At 33.6% G+C, this 18,318-nt stretch overlaps 1 protein-coding gene across 5 annotated transcripts in view; it reads right to left on the bottom strand.

Moving 5' to 3' along the window:
- Window positions 1–18,318, bottom strand: part of LOC125923284 (A disintegrin and metallopeptidase domain 3-like) — a 138,429-nt gene that overhangs the window by 38,469 nt on the left and 81,642 nt on the right. For 4 of the 5 annotated variants that reach the window (XM_049631462.1, XM_049631460.1, XM_049631464.1 and 1 more), the window contains 5 exons: window positions 13,546–13,644; window positions 11,747–11,942; window positions 11,177–11,267; window positions 10,473–10,662; window positions 1,063–1,149 (listed from right to left, as the gene is read on the bottom strand). In XM_049631462.1, coding sequence (XP_049487419.1) covers window positions 1,063–1,149; window positions 10,473–10,662; window positions 11,177–11,267; window positions 11,747–11,942; window positions 13,546–13,644 — 663 coding nt within the window. The remainder of the gene's footprint in view (window positions 1–1,062; window positions 1,150–10,472; window positions 10,663–11,176; window positions 11,268–11,746; window positions 11,943–13,545; window positions 13,645–18,318) is intronic. The other variant, XM_049631461.1, reaches the window with a different exon arrangement.

Here is an 18,318-nt window from a genome sequence, read left to right as displayed (position 1 = left end):
ATTTACAAAATTTACAAAATTTCTATACCCTAATAGATAATTTCACAGTGAATGGACAAATAGAGAAATATAAATGGCAAATATGACCACACATACATGCTTAAGAACTTTATTTATTAACTAAATGTGAATTAACAATAGTTTAGCATGTGAGAAGAGATTAAAAAACCTGAGAAGCTAGTCTGGCCAGAATTTCAGAAAATGCACATTTTCATCCATGATAGATGAGAGCAAACCTGGTACAATATTTCTTAAAAACAAAATATTTCTGAAAATGTAAATGCTGCATAAGTTTGACCGATCTGATTTCATTGCTACCAATTTAAGAAATGAGATAATTGTGCAAAGGTGAGTGTACAACAATGTTCATTGTGCCATTAATAACATTAGTCAAGTAAAAATTTAACATTATCTAAAAGTCCATCAGTAAATGAATTTTCAAATATAGTATGGAGGAAACACACAAGGAAATAAATTGAAGTCAAGTAAACATTGACTAACTTTACATTAGTCAAGTAAAAATTTAACATTATCTAAAAGTCCATCAGTAAATGAATTTTCAAATATAGTATGGAGGAAACATACAAGGAAATAAATTGAAGCCACTAAAGAATAAAAGAGATCTGAATGGACAAGAAACTGCTCTCACAAAAATATGTGTAATACATGTAATATAAGTATATTAAGTGTGTGTTTACATATATATATCAGTACACATACATTCAATTGTAAGCAAAATTTATATAAGCATGTATAAAAGTATATTTGTAGTCTTCAACAAGCCCATTTCCAAAATTTCACACTCTTAATCTAACATAATAACAGACTGCTTCATTTTGCATTTTTGTACAAAGTTCACAGCTTATTAGCCCATGAGGCCTTTAATAATCTTAACACATAAATCATGTACATAAGTATAAGTAGTGGAATCCATTTCCTTATTTAACTGCAAGTTTCTAAAAGAAATTTCCATATAAAATAATTCTTAACCTTATTACTAGTGGAAAATGCCACTAATGGATTTTAAACACTATATATAAAAATAGAGAAACTATTACATACCCCATGTCCACTGCAATTTTTTACTGAGTCACAATTTGTTTTTACTGGGTTCTCACTTCTTTCTCTACAGAATCCTTTATAACAATACTGAAATGTTAAAACAACCAACAGAAAATATTTAAAGTCAAGAGTTGAGCAATTGTACTTGATACAGAAATTAGATGCAGAAGATAGATACAAATACACATGCAAACACACGCACGCACGCACACACACACCACTCTGGATTTCATGACATCTACTCCTTCTAATAAAAGAAGCTGGGAGTCCAAATGGCATATAATTACTACACATAAAATTTTGAGAATGAGATTCTATTTTTCCCATGAGGGAGCACAGCTGTGAGTTTATTGATACTAATTGGTGTAAGAACAAAAACCGCCAATTTGTACTATTTGTAATGAGCTAGGATCTGGCTTTGCATTTTCTATGCATTTTTATAGTATATACTCAGATTGACCCCATAAAAGAGATGTTTTTATCCTCATTTAAAATGTTTACTTATTTATTTTTGAAAGAGAGAGCACAAACGGGGTAGGGGCACAGAGAGAGAGAGACACAGAATCTGAAGCAGGCTCCAGGCTCCGAGAGCATAGAGCCTGATGCCAGGCTGGAACCCACAAACCGCCAGATCATGACCTGAGCTGAAGTTGGATGCTTAACCAACTGAGTCACCCAGGGGCTCCATCCTCATTTTATATTTGAAAAAATAAATGTGCTGTTTTGGGGACATGCATAAGTTATTGATAGAGCCAGTACTCAGTGCAGGAACTACTTTAGTCACAGAGCCTCATATTGATCAATGCTAAATATCAGTGTTCTTATAATTTTTATATTTATTTCCAACTTTAATGACAATATCTCTTGTCTTTTACATTTGCACCGTGTTCTAGAGAAAGTTATTTAATCCCTCCGTGCCTCAGCTTATCCAACTTCGAATTTGGAACAGCAATTGATAACCCAAATTTATTCAAATGTAGGTTATAAGGATGAAATAATTTGTTGGACACACATAGTAAATGCTCACTAAACACAAGATACTTTTTAAATTATTTGTTTATTTACCTCATTTTCATGTGGACTTTAAGTGCTTATTCCTCTATCCAGATTTTAATTTAATTTTAATATCTTTAGGGAAGTCAGTAAAAATTATCTGTCGGCTTTTCTCAGGTTATCTGATAGAATATACATTGTATGATGAATAGTCTTAAAAATCATTATTTTCTATCACCATTAACCAATCATAAAGGATAGAATATCAGTTGTTCAGTAACTGGAAGTGCTCTGATGAAGCCAGCAAGAATAACAAAATTTTGTACAAACCAGCATTACCTGTGCACAAATCATTTTCATTCTAGTGCTCCTTAAACATTGCCATTGAGGCAATAATAACTAGTCATATTTCATTGGGTTGTCTTTAGGGGGGAAAAGTCAGGAAAAGTTAAGACCCATGCTTCTGATACAATTTCCTTCAAGTAAACGGATCAATTTGCAGCTGGCTCATTTGTCATGACAGCAAAAACAAGAGACGCTACAAAAGTAGCTAGGCCTGAGCAATGGTTGAGATGATGTTTTGAATATAAACTAATATATAAGACTTCCTTCTTTGAACAAGAGACACAAACAGTGTCCCAGAAGCAGCCATACCATGTTTCAAAGAAAAGAAAAAACAATATAAGAAAATACATATTTCCTAAAGAGAAATGCCTGGATTATATAAGCATATCTTTGTAGAGTCCCAGGTAAGAAAAAGGGAGTTAATTTTATTCATCAATTCATTGATTAGCTTATCTAGTTTTGGACATTTAAATGTCCCAAACATATCCCTTTTCAAGTTTGAAATGAATGTGCTGAGATATGTTCATCTTCCCTGGCCTATGTATGTGAACTAGAATCACTTCTCCTGTTCTAAGCCTTATAAATAAAAAAATCAGAAAGCTTTCTATCATATCCAATATTAAGCAAACTTGCATTGCTGGAATATGCCTATCTCCATGCAGTATACTCTTCACCCAGTATATAACAGTATTCAATATATGAGTGTTTTATTTAAAATTTCGTTATGATTAATAAGGAAGATGTACTTTTCTTCTAGATGTACTTTCTATTAGATGTTAATAAATAAAGTCTCCCTCCTCTCCCTCTTTCTTTTTATCTATCAAGATAATTTTTACAAAGCACCCACATTTAGTGAGAGTAAGATAAAGAAGTCTTTCCTTTCCAACCACTCTGAAATCAACTGAACAAGGAAGAGTAACACATAAAATAAAGTATATCTTGGATGAATTTTTTAAATAACCACAGAAAAACTCCACATCAAATTCACTCACAACAGCTCCCCTTTTCCTAATTAATGTGAGTAAAGGAGTATCAGAAAGAGGCAATTTGAAGATAAAAGATTTAAGAATTTCCTGGGATTTTGAAATAAAATGAAGGCCCTGGTGGATAAAATGAGGCGAGGAAGCAACATCATCAAATACAATGGTAAAGGAGAGACCCTGGTTGATCAACCTTGAATGCTCTGGAGGAACTGCAGCCTGAGTAAGAAGGAACAGGAGAGGAAGAAGAGTCAAAAAGGCAGGTAGGGAAGGGTGGCTAAAATGCAGAATTATCAATGGAAATCTGTCCTCAAAACCACAGAAGTAGTTAGCTTTCATATTCACTACTCACCTCTCCTTTCTCTCAGTTACAAAATTTAGTCGACACAACACTTTTATTCCAAAGGAGAAAGTTTAGAAAGGTATTTTGTTTTCTAAAGCAACTGAATTAATGGTGACTACAGAATTGGGGCTTTTCAAATGGTTTGTCCTCTAGAAGAGTGCCATCCAATGAAGTATCATGGCCTAAAAGCCAGTTTCCACAATGAAGACTGTCATGTGACAAACCCCTGTCACATGGAAAAGGCTGCCAATTAGATTTTTTTTTTATTAGCAATAGTGTGAGAGTAAAAAGTCACGCCAGTTTAAAGCTCCTACTGAACCAAATAGGGAGAAACTTTCTTCCTCCCTCACTTCCCCCCTTCCCTTCACTTCCCTTCCTTCCATTTCCTTCCTCCCTCACTCTTTTTTTTGTTTTCCCCACATGGGGACATTGGCCAGTTGGGCATAGGCTAATGATCAGACTTTCCCAGGAGAGAATCACTGCTGGAGAGATGAGTGAATTGATCTGTAAAGCTTTAAGCAGTCATACGGCTGGTGGGACAAATCAGCACAGTAATCTGTGGCATTTGTATATCTAGTTCCCATATGGTCTCATTTCAGTTCTTGTCATTGTAATTGTATTTTCCCTGAAGGTAAGATGTTGTTTCACTCTCACTACTTTTAAGATTCTTTGTCTTAATTTTCATAAATTTAATTATGCTGTATCCAACTGTGAATTTTACTAGGTTCATCCTATATGACATTCTTTCAGCTTCCTGCATTTTTAGGCTTATGCCTTTTGGCAAATCTGGAACCTTTCCAGGCATTATTTCCTCATATACTTTTCCATTCTTAAATTCTTTCTCTTATTCTTCTAGAATGACAATATCATGGATATTATATCTTTTGCTATAATGTCACACATCCCTGAGGCTCTATTCATTTTTTTTTTCAGTGTACTTTCTGTTATTCAGATTGGGTATTTTCTATGGTTCTATCCTCAGCTTTACTGATTCTTACCCTGCCACCTTCATTCTGCTCCTGAGCCTATCACCGAGTTTTATAAATTATTATTTTTTAAGTTTATTTATTTTGAGAGAGACAGAAATATTTATTTGTGAGTGGGGGAGGGACAGATAGAGAGGGAGAGAGAGAGAATCCCAAGCAGGCTCTGCTCTGTCAGCACAGTTCGATGCGGGGCTCAAACTAACAAAACTGTGAGATCATGACCTGAGCTGAAACCAAGAGTCATATACTCAACCAACTGAGCCACCCAGGTGCCCGTATAATTTTTTTTTTATTTCTAAAATTTCCAGTTGTTCTTTTTTATATCTTCTCTGTGTGTGCTAGAACTTTCTATCGTTCCATTAGTAGTTTCAAGAGCAGGTTTGTAATTGCTCTTGAAATACGCTAATGGTGGCTGCTTTACATTCTTTAAAGTATATTGGTGTAATCTTGGTGTTATGATGTTAGTGTTTTTTTCTCTTTCAAATTGAGATTTTCTTGGTTCTTGGTATTAAGACTGATTTTTTATTGAAACCTAGATATTTTGAGTATTATGCGATTCTGAATCCTGTTTAAACCTGTTTTAGCAGTTCTCTGTTAGAGTTCCAAACAAGGGACAAGGGATATTACCTGAGATGAGAGGGCCTCCTAATTACTACAAGGGTCAGGGAAAGACAGACACCAGTAGGCTTCTGTTCATACCACCCTGGTTAGAGTGAAGGTATGACCACAATTCTTTCTATGTTGTGTGGTTGAAGTAGAGCAGTTATTATTTAAAAGTATACTGTTTGCTTGGCTGCCCCTTTGGATAAAGAAGTCAGGCTTTCCTTGATGACTCTCTTTTGTCAGTTCCATTTGGCACTTCTGAGTTGCTAGCTTTTCTGACACCCAGGTTGCAATATATGAGGCAAAAATGAAAGGAAACTCACTGCTGCGTTGTTCCTTGGGTTCCGAAGTCCCTACCTAGTCTTGCCTTTCTCTCTTCAGCTTTCACAGTATTATGTTAGCTTTACATATAAAATTGTTTTTAACTGTACACAATAGAAAAGTATGTATAGTACATCATTCTGGAACCCCAAATCTCTACCTGTAATTTTTAATCATCACATAATACATTTATCAATATTTTCCTTTATATTTAACTCATTTTGTAGCATTTAAGAAATCTTTGAGTATATCAGACCCTAAGCTTTCTCTGAGGTATTTATTAAAACATTTTGATCTGCAGTTCCTCTGAAATAATATTTTCTATTTTAGTCTAGATATCAGTTTATCATCATACCAATATTGCAATGCTTTAATTATTTTAACTTTACAATAAATCTTGATATTCGGTAGTATGAATTTCCAGTTTCCATTTTCTTCTTTAAAATTACATTCACAATTTGTTATTTGGGTATTGAGTTTAGTGAGTTCTTTATAGATTTTGGATACTAACCCTTTATCCCACATGTCATTTGCAAATATCTTCTCCTATTCCACCGGTTGGCTTTTTTTGTTGATTGTTTCCTTCACTGTGCAGAAGCTTTTTATTTTGATGAGGTTCCAGTAGTTCATTTTTGCTTTTGTTTCCCTTGCCTCCGGAGACATATTTAGTAAGAAGTCACTGTGACTGGGGCGCCTGGGTGGCGCAGTCGGTTAAGCGTCCGACTTCAGCCAGGTCACGATCTCACGGTCCGTGAGTTCGAGCTCCGCGTCAGGCTCTGGGCTGATGGCTCGGAGCCTGGAGCCTGTTTCCGATTCTGTGTCTCCCTCTCTCTCTGCCCCTCCCCCGTTCATGCTCTGTCTCTCTCTGTCCCAAAAATAAATAAAAAACGTTGAAAAAAAAAAATTTAAAAAAAAATAAATAAATAAAAAATTAAAAAAAAAAAAAAAAAAAAAAGAAGTCACTGTGACTGAGGCCAAAGTGTTTGTTGCCTGTTTCCTCTAGGGTTTTAATGGTTTCCTGTCTTACATTTAGGTCTTTCATCCATTTTGAGTTTATTTTTGTGTATGGTATAAGAAAGTGGTCCAGGTTTATTCTTTTGAATGGATAAAGAAGATACGATGTATATACATACAGTGGTATATTACTCAGTGATCAAAAAGAATGAAATCTTGCCTTTTGCAACAATGTGGATGGAACTAGAATGTATTATGCAAAGCAAAATTAACCAAAAAAAAAAAAGACAAATATCATATGATTACACTCATATGTGGAATTTAAGAAACAAAACAGATGAATATAGGAGAACAGAAGGAAAAGTAGGATAAAAACAGAGAGGGAAGCAAACCATAAAAAGCGTTTAAAGACAGAGAGCAAACTGAGGGGTGTTGGAGGGGTGTTGGGCAGGGGGATGGGCTAAATGGGTGATGGGCATTAAGGAAGGCACTTATTGGGAAGAGCACTTGGTGTTATATTTAAGTGATGAATCACTAAATTCTACTGAAACCATTATTACACTATATGTTAACGCACTTGGATTTAAATTTAAAAAAAAATTAGTGACCATTTTGTATTTCTGCCCTTTGCATTTGCATATAAACCTTTAAGTCAGTTTTCAATTTTCAACAACAAAGCATCCCCTCCTCCACCAAAAAAATAAATAAATAAAAGCAAAACCAAAAACAAAAATCTGGAGTTTGATTTTTGATGGTATCATTTTCATTAATTCATTTTGAGAACATTGACATCATAACAATATTAAGTCTTAAAAATAAATGAGGATGGTTTATCCCTCTATTATGTAGATCTTCTCTGTCTAGTAATGCTTTGCACTACTTTGCAATTGTCAATGTAGAAGCTGTCTTGCGTGTCTTTTATGTTAGTCTTCCTGGGTTATAAATGCCTTTAAGTGCTATCAATGTCACAATATCATGATGCTAAGACTCTTTATAAAAATTTCATTTTTTACCATTGTAAAGCTATAAAGACATAAAGTCACAGGGCTGCTACAATTTCGGCTTGTGAAGGAACAGCAAGACAACTTAAGCCAAAAAAACAATATTTAGTAAAAATCACAAACCACAGAATTTCCATGTGCAATCCAAACAGTACAAATGCATGTTTTGTAGGTTTTTCCCTGACTTCTCACTCACTATATTGGAAATATATATCCACGTAACTATCAATTGTTTACAAATGTCACTGGATAAATACAGTATACTGTAATTTGTCTGGCCAACCTACAATTGGGTGTTTAATGTGTCTTCATTTTATTCTCTATTGTAACTCACATCATAATTGCTCTATACAAATGTATATTTCTTATATCTAAAAATTAATTTATGATTACATTAGAAATAGCTTAAAAAGTATGTTAATATATTAATCTTTACACATTTCTAAATCACTTTCTAGAAAGCAGATGCTAATTTATACTAGGTTTAAGATGATAGTAAGGTATGCTTCTCACCATCAAATATTATTCTCAATGCCCAAATAACACAAAAATAATGGTTACATATTCATTTACTTTGTATTTACTTAATCACAAGTTAGGTAGAACTTTTTCATGTTTCTTAGTCATATGTTCAATTTCATGAAATTTTTTTGCACTGATCTATATCAGTGTGTGTGCATGTGTGTGCATGCACACATATACATAATATACACATATATTGTGATATACATATATATTATGTGATGTTTTCTCTGATACCAACTGGGTGTCCCACAATTCCATATAAGTCAATTCTGACACTATTTGGAGTTAAAATCCGATTGCACAACTTGAAAGGTTCAATGCCACAAGACTGCCCCCATTTCAGATACCAGATGCAAATCCCACACCATCCACACTTTTGACCAATTGGCTATAAATTGGAGACTCCCATGGCCCCCTCCTCAGGTTTGCTAATTTGCTCATTTGGCTCACAGAACTCAGGAAAACACTTTACTTATGTTTACCAGTTTATTACAAAGGATACAACTCAGCAACAGCTAAATGGAAGAAATATAGAGTGCAAGATATATTGGGAGTGAAGGGGCAAGGAGGAAGTCATAGTTTCCATAACATCTCCAAACATCTCATCATTGCAGCAAGTTGATTTGTTCATCAGTTTAAACAGTCTCTAAATCTCAATGTTCAAAAGTTTTTATAAAGTTCAAACTCTAGCCACACCACTTTCCTTTCTGAAGGTCTGTGAGTGAGGCTAAAAGTTTAAACTCTAGTCATTTGGTCTTTCTGGTAACCAACCCCATCCTGAACCAGTCTAGAAACCCACCCTAAGCCACCTCATTAGCATAAACTCAGGTATGATTGGGAGGGGATGAATAACAAAAAACATTCCTATCACACAGGAAATTCTAAGGGGATTTAGATGCTCCATGCCAGAAACCAGGGACAAAGACCAAATTATACCACACACACAGACACACACACACACACACCATTTTAGTGTGTATTAATGAAAGATTAAATTAGTTAATGAATTTACGCATTTGCTCTGTCATATTTATTGTAAATTATTTTTTCAGTTTAGATTATCTTTGAAAGGATGACATATTATTTTTAATGTAGTCAGTACTAGTATCTTTCTTTGTAATACCTCATTTTTATGTCAGAATATCTTTTCTCATTCTGAGATGATTACTAGTCACTTCCATTTTCCTCTGAATTTTCATTTCTTAAAATATTATATATTAATGCAAATATTTTAATAAAATGTGAGGTAATTGTTTACTTTTTTCCTTTGGTCAACTATTTTTTTAAACTTTTTATTTATTTATTTTGAAAGAGAGCAAGAAAGTGTGAGCATGGGAGAGGCAGAGAGTGAGGGAGAGGGGGAATCCCAAGCAGGCTCCACACTGTCAGCACAAAGCCCAGTGCAGGTCTCAATCCCACAAATCATGAGATCATGACCTAAGCTGAAACCAAGAGTCACACACTTAACCAACTGAGCCACCCAGGCACCCCAGTCAACTAATTTTTTAATGGTACCAATTTAAAAATCTTTTATTCTGTTTCTCAAAATTTTTAAGAAAAAATAAACAAAGCTTAAACTCTGTTTTATTTTTGTGTCTTGTGGGAAGGCCAAATTTTATATATGTATGTATATATATGTGTGTGTGTGTATATATATATATATATATATATACATGTATATATGTGTGTGTATATATATATATGTATATATGTATGTGTATATATATATGTACATGTATATATATACTTGATATGTATATCAAACTTATTCCCCTTGTCAATTACAGAAAGATCAAATTCTTGGCTTGGCTTTTTTTTTTTTTTTTTTTTTTGCTTTTCTTTGTTGTTCTTAGGTTGTTCTGACTTACTTTTTTGGCGTATTATCTGATTCTTTTTTGTTCTTTGTTCACACAAATTTTTGCAGATTAGATCCTGGCCTAACAAAGAGGCTTAGATTCTTAAGTATGAAAAAACAAGTTTAAATATCTACAGCAAAACTTATAATAAAAGAATGACAGATAATGAAGCAAGCATTCCTTTGACTAAAAGAAATTCTGTCCTTCCAATCTTAAGATCATGATACAGTAACCAAAATTTGTAACATTATTTATAAATGAAAAATTTGAAATCTCCCTCTCTCTCTCTGTCTCTCTCTCCAGGAGGAACTGCTTGATATCTCAGTGAAGATTCATTTTTGTCCAGGGAGGAAGTGAGTTCAGGGTCTTCCCAGACTACCATGTTGGACCTCATCCTTCCTTATATCTCTCACTTTTTTTCTTTCTCATGAACAAACACATTCATACACAGATACTCAGACACACAAACATCGTATATGGAACAAAGTAAAATTTTTATTTACCTTATTTTGACCACATATTGTGCCATTATGCACTTGAGTAAAATCATACTCTGAAGATTGTGTTTCATTTCTCAAATATGCTGACAAACATATATGGCCTCCAAGGTAAGTATATTGAACATTAAAAGTTTTTACTGGTACTATCTGTGAATGTGTCCAGTGACAAACTATCTTTCCACAAAGGATATGCCTGGCAATATAAGGCAAAAAAAGGTTGCTCATATGTCTCTTAGGAACACAATATAGTAAATCATTAACAATTCAAAACATGAAGATAATTCAAAATGTTATTCAGATCAAAACACCAAAGTTATTCAGAATATATGAAGTATGACAAATAAATTTATCTGTATATACTAGGTTCATCTCTCATTTATATTAACTTATTTTTGCATGCGCGCGCTCACACACACACACACACACACAAACATGCATTTAAAAAAGTATAGTAGTCTTGGGCGCCTGAGTGGCTTAGTCAGTTGGGCGGCCAACTTCCACTCAGGTCATGATCTCATGGTTCATGGGTTCAGGCCCCGCGTCAGTCTCTGTGCTGACAGCTCTGAGCCTAGAGCCTGTTTTGGATTCTGTGTCTCCCTCTCACTTCCACCCCCCTCCCCACTCATGATCTATCTCTCTCTATTTACTTTGCAAAAAGTAAATAAACATTAAAAAAATTTTTTAAGTATAGTAGTCTAAATACACACCGAAAATTGCAACCATGTTTGGCACAGTTTCCAAATTGATCTGCGTGAAAATTCACTTCTTGTGCACATAGATAAGTAGAAACTTTAGCAACTGAAAATATAAATAGTTACAATTACTAACCTTAAAAAAACAAAAGTGGTAAATTAATATAGAAACATCTGGACAACAGCAGTGCCCAGTAAGTGTCATCTACTAGAATTTTTTAGTGTCATCTACTGGCTACACAAGAAGGAGAAACACTAAAAACTACCCACTTGAGAATAGGAAAATTGTGTCAAAGGCAGAAATGATTAAGAAAGCAGTCATTTGCTCTCTTACCTACAATTCTAATATTCTACTCCTCTTTGCGCCAAACACGTGAAATTTGATTAATATACTATTTTTTTTGTTCTGTAGTTATTAGGCCTATTTTGCCTCTTGATATAGTTCAAAGTCATAATGATTAACTATTTTTTTTCAAATTTGGATTTTAAACAAACATTACCCTTTATTGTGGCTATAGGATGGTTTACTGACTGTAGAAAAATACAGTTTGAAAAGGAACCCCAGAAAAAAGATACAACTATTACATTTTCCAAATAATGCTTCACACTGTACATCTGGATCTCGGCATATTCCCTCATAGCAATAGGCAGTATTATTATTACATGGTTCTAAATCAGCAGATTTCACATCAGGTACACAAGCCGCAGATGTTCCATTGCAAAATTCTGGAAAATCACATGGATCTGTCATTTTCCTACATAAACGTCCTCTTTCAGCTATCTATGAGACAAAGAAAAACAAATATATTTTTAAAGTAGTAAACCAAAAAATGTAAAAAAAATTAAACAAGAACAGTGTATTTCTATCATTTCCATTATTATTGCATTTTAACTACTTAAAGTCAAATTATGAATTTACTTGAAACCGCGAGTGAAATAGATTGGAAAAAACCTAAATGTTCATCAATGAATGAATATATTAATAAACTGTGGTATATTCATGCAATGGAATATTTTCAGCCATATAAAGGAGCACTGATACATAGGCTACAAGATGAATGAATATTCAACACTATGTTAAGTGAAGAAATCCAGACACAAAAGGTCACATATTCTATGGTTCATATGAAATAACCAGAATAGGTTACTCCAGAAAGAACATAAATTGGTGCTGTCCAATTGGTGTTGTCCAGCCAGGACTGAGGGGAAGGAAGAAAGGAGAGCAAGTGCTTATTAATGCTCCAGGAGTCTCCTGTTTGATTGAGGAACTTGTTTTGGAACTAGATAGAGGTGGCAGTTGCATAACACTGTGAATGTACTGAGTATCACTAAATTGTTCACCTGCAAATGGTAAGTTTTATGGCAAGTTTTTCTTCACCTAATCCTTTTAAAGTCTCTACCAAATGTAAGAATTGTCCCCATTTTAAAGAACTGCCCTTTGGGTTGTAGAGAAAGGGCAATGGGCTGTGTAGAAAAGCCTTATTTGTTCAATCCTGCTGATTTGGAGACAAAGGACAAGGTGAGCGCTCTGGTGAAGGGAAGAGCAACAAGGTTTATTGCTAAGTAGCAGAAACTCTACGCTTGCATCCTTGAAGACAAGGGAAAAGTGGCTTTAATTACTAGCATAAAGAGTGAAAAACACAGAACAAAGTAGAATTATATTAGGATAGATTTTACTGACAGACAACCTGGCAAATTTCTAATCAGATTTTGATTGTCGTTGACTCCTGAAAGTGACACAAAAAAGGCAAGATGAAGCAATCCCCAAAAGTCAAATCTTACTGAGTCTCCTTTCAGGTGTGGCTATAAAGGAATGTGAAGGGGAAATTTCCCAAAGGAAGTTAAGGATTCAATTCAATTACAGGACCAGCGGTCCCTTGAAAAGATAAAACTTGAATAGTAGACATGCTATATGTTGCTGACTACTCTGCATGGACTCCTTTTCTGCTATTCTCAAAATGAGAGCCTTATTGTTATTATTATTATTATTATCATTATTTGTTTATTCAAACATTGTACATCAACTGTGTGTTGGGTGCCTTATTTTTAATTTTTTGTCATAAGTTGCTTGGTTATGAAGAGCTACATTCAGATATGACCAAGAGAAATTCATAGCACCCAAATAATCTGGAATTGATATTGAATAATAACTGGATGGGCCCTGAGTAGAGACTAAAAACAGTGCAATGGAAGGCATAGCTAAGAAGGCATAAAAAGATCTAAGTACATCTTCTGAACTTAGAAATCAATTATGTATGAATCAGGTCCATAAAGTTACATATTTGAAGTTGTGCAAAAAAAACAAAGCTTAAAAAATGCTAAAAAAATGGACACACAAGAACACACATTATGAAAGGAAATCATGTAGTATTTTGAAAGCTTACCAGACAAGTTCTTCTATCACAGCATGGTCCACTGCCACACTCTGCGTTTCCAATTAGAGTACAACTTACAGGATTACAGCATTTTTTGTGAGCGCATTCCTAAAAGCAAATAGAAAACAATAATAGGAATTTTCAACAAAATATGTAATTGTATTTATTGTCAAAATACACAAAATATTTCCCTAAGTTAATTACAATCATAGTATGATTTTTACTTCTGTATTTATTTTTAACACCACTTCAGTTAAACTTATATTTTCAGCATTGGAAAAACAATGGTAATGAAATCATTCATGCTTCCATGCTCAAGGAATTGACTGTAAAAAACTCAGTGCAATTTCTTTCAATCTTATAGGAATATATAAATGTATGCACTCTAAATTCTTAGATTTTTTTCATTCATTGTATCATTAGTACTTTTCTATCTTACCAAACCTCTTCAAGATATCATCTTTGGAATATTTAATAACTTATGGATGTGACAGAGTAGAGGTCTAAATTATAACAACATTTTATTAACATAAATAATGTTTCAAAGAAAAAAGTTTGTAATTTTTTTACTCTCAGACCTTACATTAAATATTAATTCTAGAAATTATTAGATAAGAGAGCACAAAAATATTAATGGCTCTTCATAATATACTTCCATTTCCTTCTTCCTGTAGCATAAAATAATGATATGTCACAAGACTGATAGTAATATTTAAAAATTAGTAAAGTGGATAGTCACAAATCACTATGTGTTTATACTTGCTTCAATATTAATATTTTTATTATTAGTATACAGAAAATTTTACATATCTGCACACTATTATTTATTTAATATTTCTGTGTCTATATTTATGTTGATGTATTCATGTGTTTATTTCCTTTATTTGTAAGCATTATATTAATGATATTAAGCCCTAGCCACCAACATATATCACTACATTTAAAATTTGTCATGACAACTTACTTTTGTTTGGGTGGGGTTTTTTTGGTAACTTTTTGATATTGTGATTTTGTGAAATGGTTGACTCATAAAATCTAAGAACTATCATCTTTTTTTCTGGTTTTGTTCTTTAAGTTTATGGATAAAACTTTATTCCACCATGATCCCACTAAATATGTGAGTTTATAGTATGTGTGTAAAATGTTTGTGTTATATATATATGTATGCATTTCTTTTCACTTTACATTGAGTTTTTTTAGTATAATTCACACATTATATATTAGTTTCAGGTGTACAACTTTGTGCTTTGACAAGTTTATATGTTATGCTATGTTATTCACAATATCAATGACTATATCCCTTACACTATGCACTTTATTCCTGTGACTTATTCATTCCATAGCCTGTATCTCCCTCTCCCATTCACCCATTTGCCCAACCATTCCCTTCACACCGCTCTAGGAGCCATCAGTTTGTTCTCTGTATTTATAGGTCTGATTCTGCTTTTTGCTTGTTCATTTGGTGGGGTTTTTTTGTTTTTTTGTTTGTTTTGTTTTAGATTCAACTTATGAGTGCAATAGTATGTTACTTGTCTATCACAGTCTGTTTTCACTTAAAAATTGTCATCTAGGTGCATCCATGTTGTCTCAAATGGCACAATCTCAACCTTTTCTACAGCTGCATTATATCCCATTGTGTGTGTGTGTGTATGTGTGTGTGCATGGCACACATATATATATACACACACACACATATACATGTGTGTATATTAATATATATATTTATTTATTTATATTTATTTATACACACATCATGGTATATATACCACTTTTCCTTATCCACTCATCCATTGACGGTAGGTAACTTCCATGTCTTGGCTATTGTAAATAATGTTGCAATAAGTGTAGGGGTGGATATATATTTTTGAAACAGTGGTTTTGCTTTCTTTGGGTAAATATTGGTAGGGGAAATATTGAACCATATGAATTTCTATTTTTCATTTTTTGAGGAACCTCCATACTTCATTCCCTAATGGCTCCACCAACAGTATACAGGGACCCTTTCTCCTCATCCTCTCTAATACTTGTTATTTCTTATGTTTTTGATTGTTACCCATTCTTTCTGGTGTAAGGTGAGATCTCATTGTGATTTTGATTTGCATTTCCCTAATGATTAGTGATGTTGAGCATCTTTTCATGTGTCCATTGGCCATTTGGATGTCTTCTTTGAAAAAATGTCTATTCAACTTCTCTGCCCATTTTTAAATAATGTTGAGTCATATAAATTCTATATATTTTTTGTATATTAATCCCTTATCAGGCATTTCATTTCCAAATATCTCATCCTAATCAGTAGGTTGCCTTTTTGTTTTCTTTTTTTTCTTTTTAAATTTTAATTTCAGTATATTTAACATAACAGTGCTATATTAGTTTCAGATTTCATACATCACACAGTGTTCATTATGACAAGTGCACTCCTTAATCCCATCACCTAATTAACTCATTACCTCAGCTACCACTCCTCTGGCAAACATCTGTTTCTTCCCTATAATTAAGAGTCTGTTTCTCAGTTTGTGAGGATGTTGAGAAAGGGGAACACTTTGCACTGTTGGTGGGAATGCAAACTGGTTCAGCCACTCTGGGAAATAGTAAGGAGATTCCTCAAATAGTTAAAAATAGAACTACCCTATGACCCAGCAATTGCACTACTAGGTATTTAACCAAAGAATACAAAAATACTACTGAGTATATATTCCCAAAATACAAAACACTCATTCAAAGGAATGCATGCACCCCAGTGTCAATAGCAGCATTAACTACAATAGCCAAATTATGGAAACAGCCCAAGTGTCCGCTTATTTATAAATTGATAAAGAAGATGTGACATGTATGTACAATGGAATGTTATTCAGCCATAAAAAAGAATGAAATCTTGCCAATTGCAATGACATGGATGGATCTAAAGAGTATTAAGCTAAGTGAAATAAGTCAGAGAAAGACAAATATATGATTTCACACATATGTGAAAGTTAAGAAACAAATGAGCAAAGGGGAAAAAGAGAGCCAAAGAAACAGACTCTTAACTATAGAGAACAAACTGATAGTTACTAGAAGGGGGATGCATGGGGAGACGTGTTAAACAGGTGATGGGGTTAAGAACTGAACTTGTTTTGATGAGTTGTATGGTGCTGTATGGAACTGTTGAATCACTATATTGTATATCTAAAAGTAATATTACACTGTACATTGATTAGAATTTAAATTTTTTTTAAAAGTCTATTTTGTCTAAGTAAGTATTGCTACTCTGGGTTTCTTTTGACATCCATTTCCCTGATTAGTGTTTCTCTATCTCCTCACTTTCAATCTGCAGGTGTCTTTAAGTCTGAAATGAGTCTTTTGCTTCGAGTCCATTCACATTCCAAGTAACTTTTGATAGATATTTATTGCCATTTTATTGTCTGATTTGTGATTTTTTGATAGCTTTTCTCTGATCCTTTCTTCTCTTTATCTCTTTCATAGTTTTTTGGTTTTCTTTAGTGATACACCTGAATACCTTATTCTATTTTTTGCAGAATTTCTATTACTGTTTTTTTTTATTTGTGGTTACTACAAGGTTTATATATAACAACTTCTACATATAGCAGTCTATATTCAATTGATGGTAGCTTAATTTTGATCTCATTCATTACTCCTCTCCCTTTCACACTTCAGATATTAGGCATCATATTTTATATCTTTTTGTGAAAACCTTGGCTACTTTTTACAGAAACATATTTTTACCTTTATATTTTTTTATATTTTTTATATTTTTTACTTTTCATATTCTCACTTATGGTCTTTGCACTCAAAGGGCCCCCTTTAATATCTCTTGTAGAGCTAGTTTAGTAGTTATGAAATCCTTTAGTTTTTCTTTGTCAGAGAAACTCTTTATCTCTTCTTCTATTCTGAATGATAGCCTTGCTAGGTAGAACATCTTGGATACAGATTTTTCCCTCAGCACTCTGAATACATCATGCCAGTCCCTATGGCCTACAAAAATTTCTGCTGAAATTAACCTCATAGCCTTGTGGGGTTTCCATTATATGTAAATGTTTTCTTTTCACTTACAACCTTTAAAATTCTTTATCACTATTTTTTTCCCATTTTAATTAATATGTGCCTTGGTGTGGGCCTCTTTGAGTTGAATTTGTTGGGGGATTTCTGTGCCTCCTGAATTTGGATCTCTATCTCTCTCCCCAGATTTGGGAAGTTTTCAACTATTATTTTATCAAATACATTTTCAGCCCCCCATTCCCTCTCCTCCCCTCTGGGATCCCTAATGTGAATGTGATTATGCTTAATGGAGTCACTGAGTTCTCTAATTATATTTTCATAATGCAGTATTTGTCTCTCCCTTGTTCAGTTTGATTGCTTTCCATTACTCTATCCTCCAGATCACTGATACATTCCTCTGCTTCCTGTAGCCTACTATTTATTACATCTATTATATTTTTAATTTCATTCATTGTTATTCATCTCTGATATGTTATTTTGTATCTATTTGTCAAGAGTCTTGCTGATGTCCTCCATTTTTTTCTCAAGTGAGTATCATTACTTTAAATTCTCCATCAGGCATATTATTTATCTCTGTTTCCCTTCTTGTGGCCTACTATTTAATTCATCCACTGCTTTTCAAAATTTTTTTTCACATTTATTTATTGTTGAGAGACAGAGACAGAGCATGAACAGAGGAGGGACAGAGAGAGGGGAAGACACAAAATCCGAAGCAGTCTTCAGGCTCTGAGCTGTCAGCAAAGAGCCTGATACTGGGCCCAAACCCATGAACCACGAGATCATGACCTA

The sequence above is a fragment of the Panthera uncia genome, chromosome B1 (genome assembly GCF_023721935.1).
Source record: "Panthera uncia isolate 11264 chromosome B1, Puncia_PCG_1.0, whole genome shotgun sequence".
In the NCBI taxonomy this organism is placed as follows: Eukaryota; Metazoa; Chordata; class Mammalia; order Carnivora; family Felidae; genus Panthera; species Panthera uncia.
Note: the sequence above shows the minus strand (reverse complement) of the source record. Positions and strands in the feature narration are given on the sequence as shown.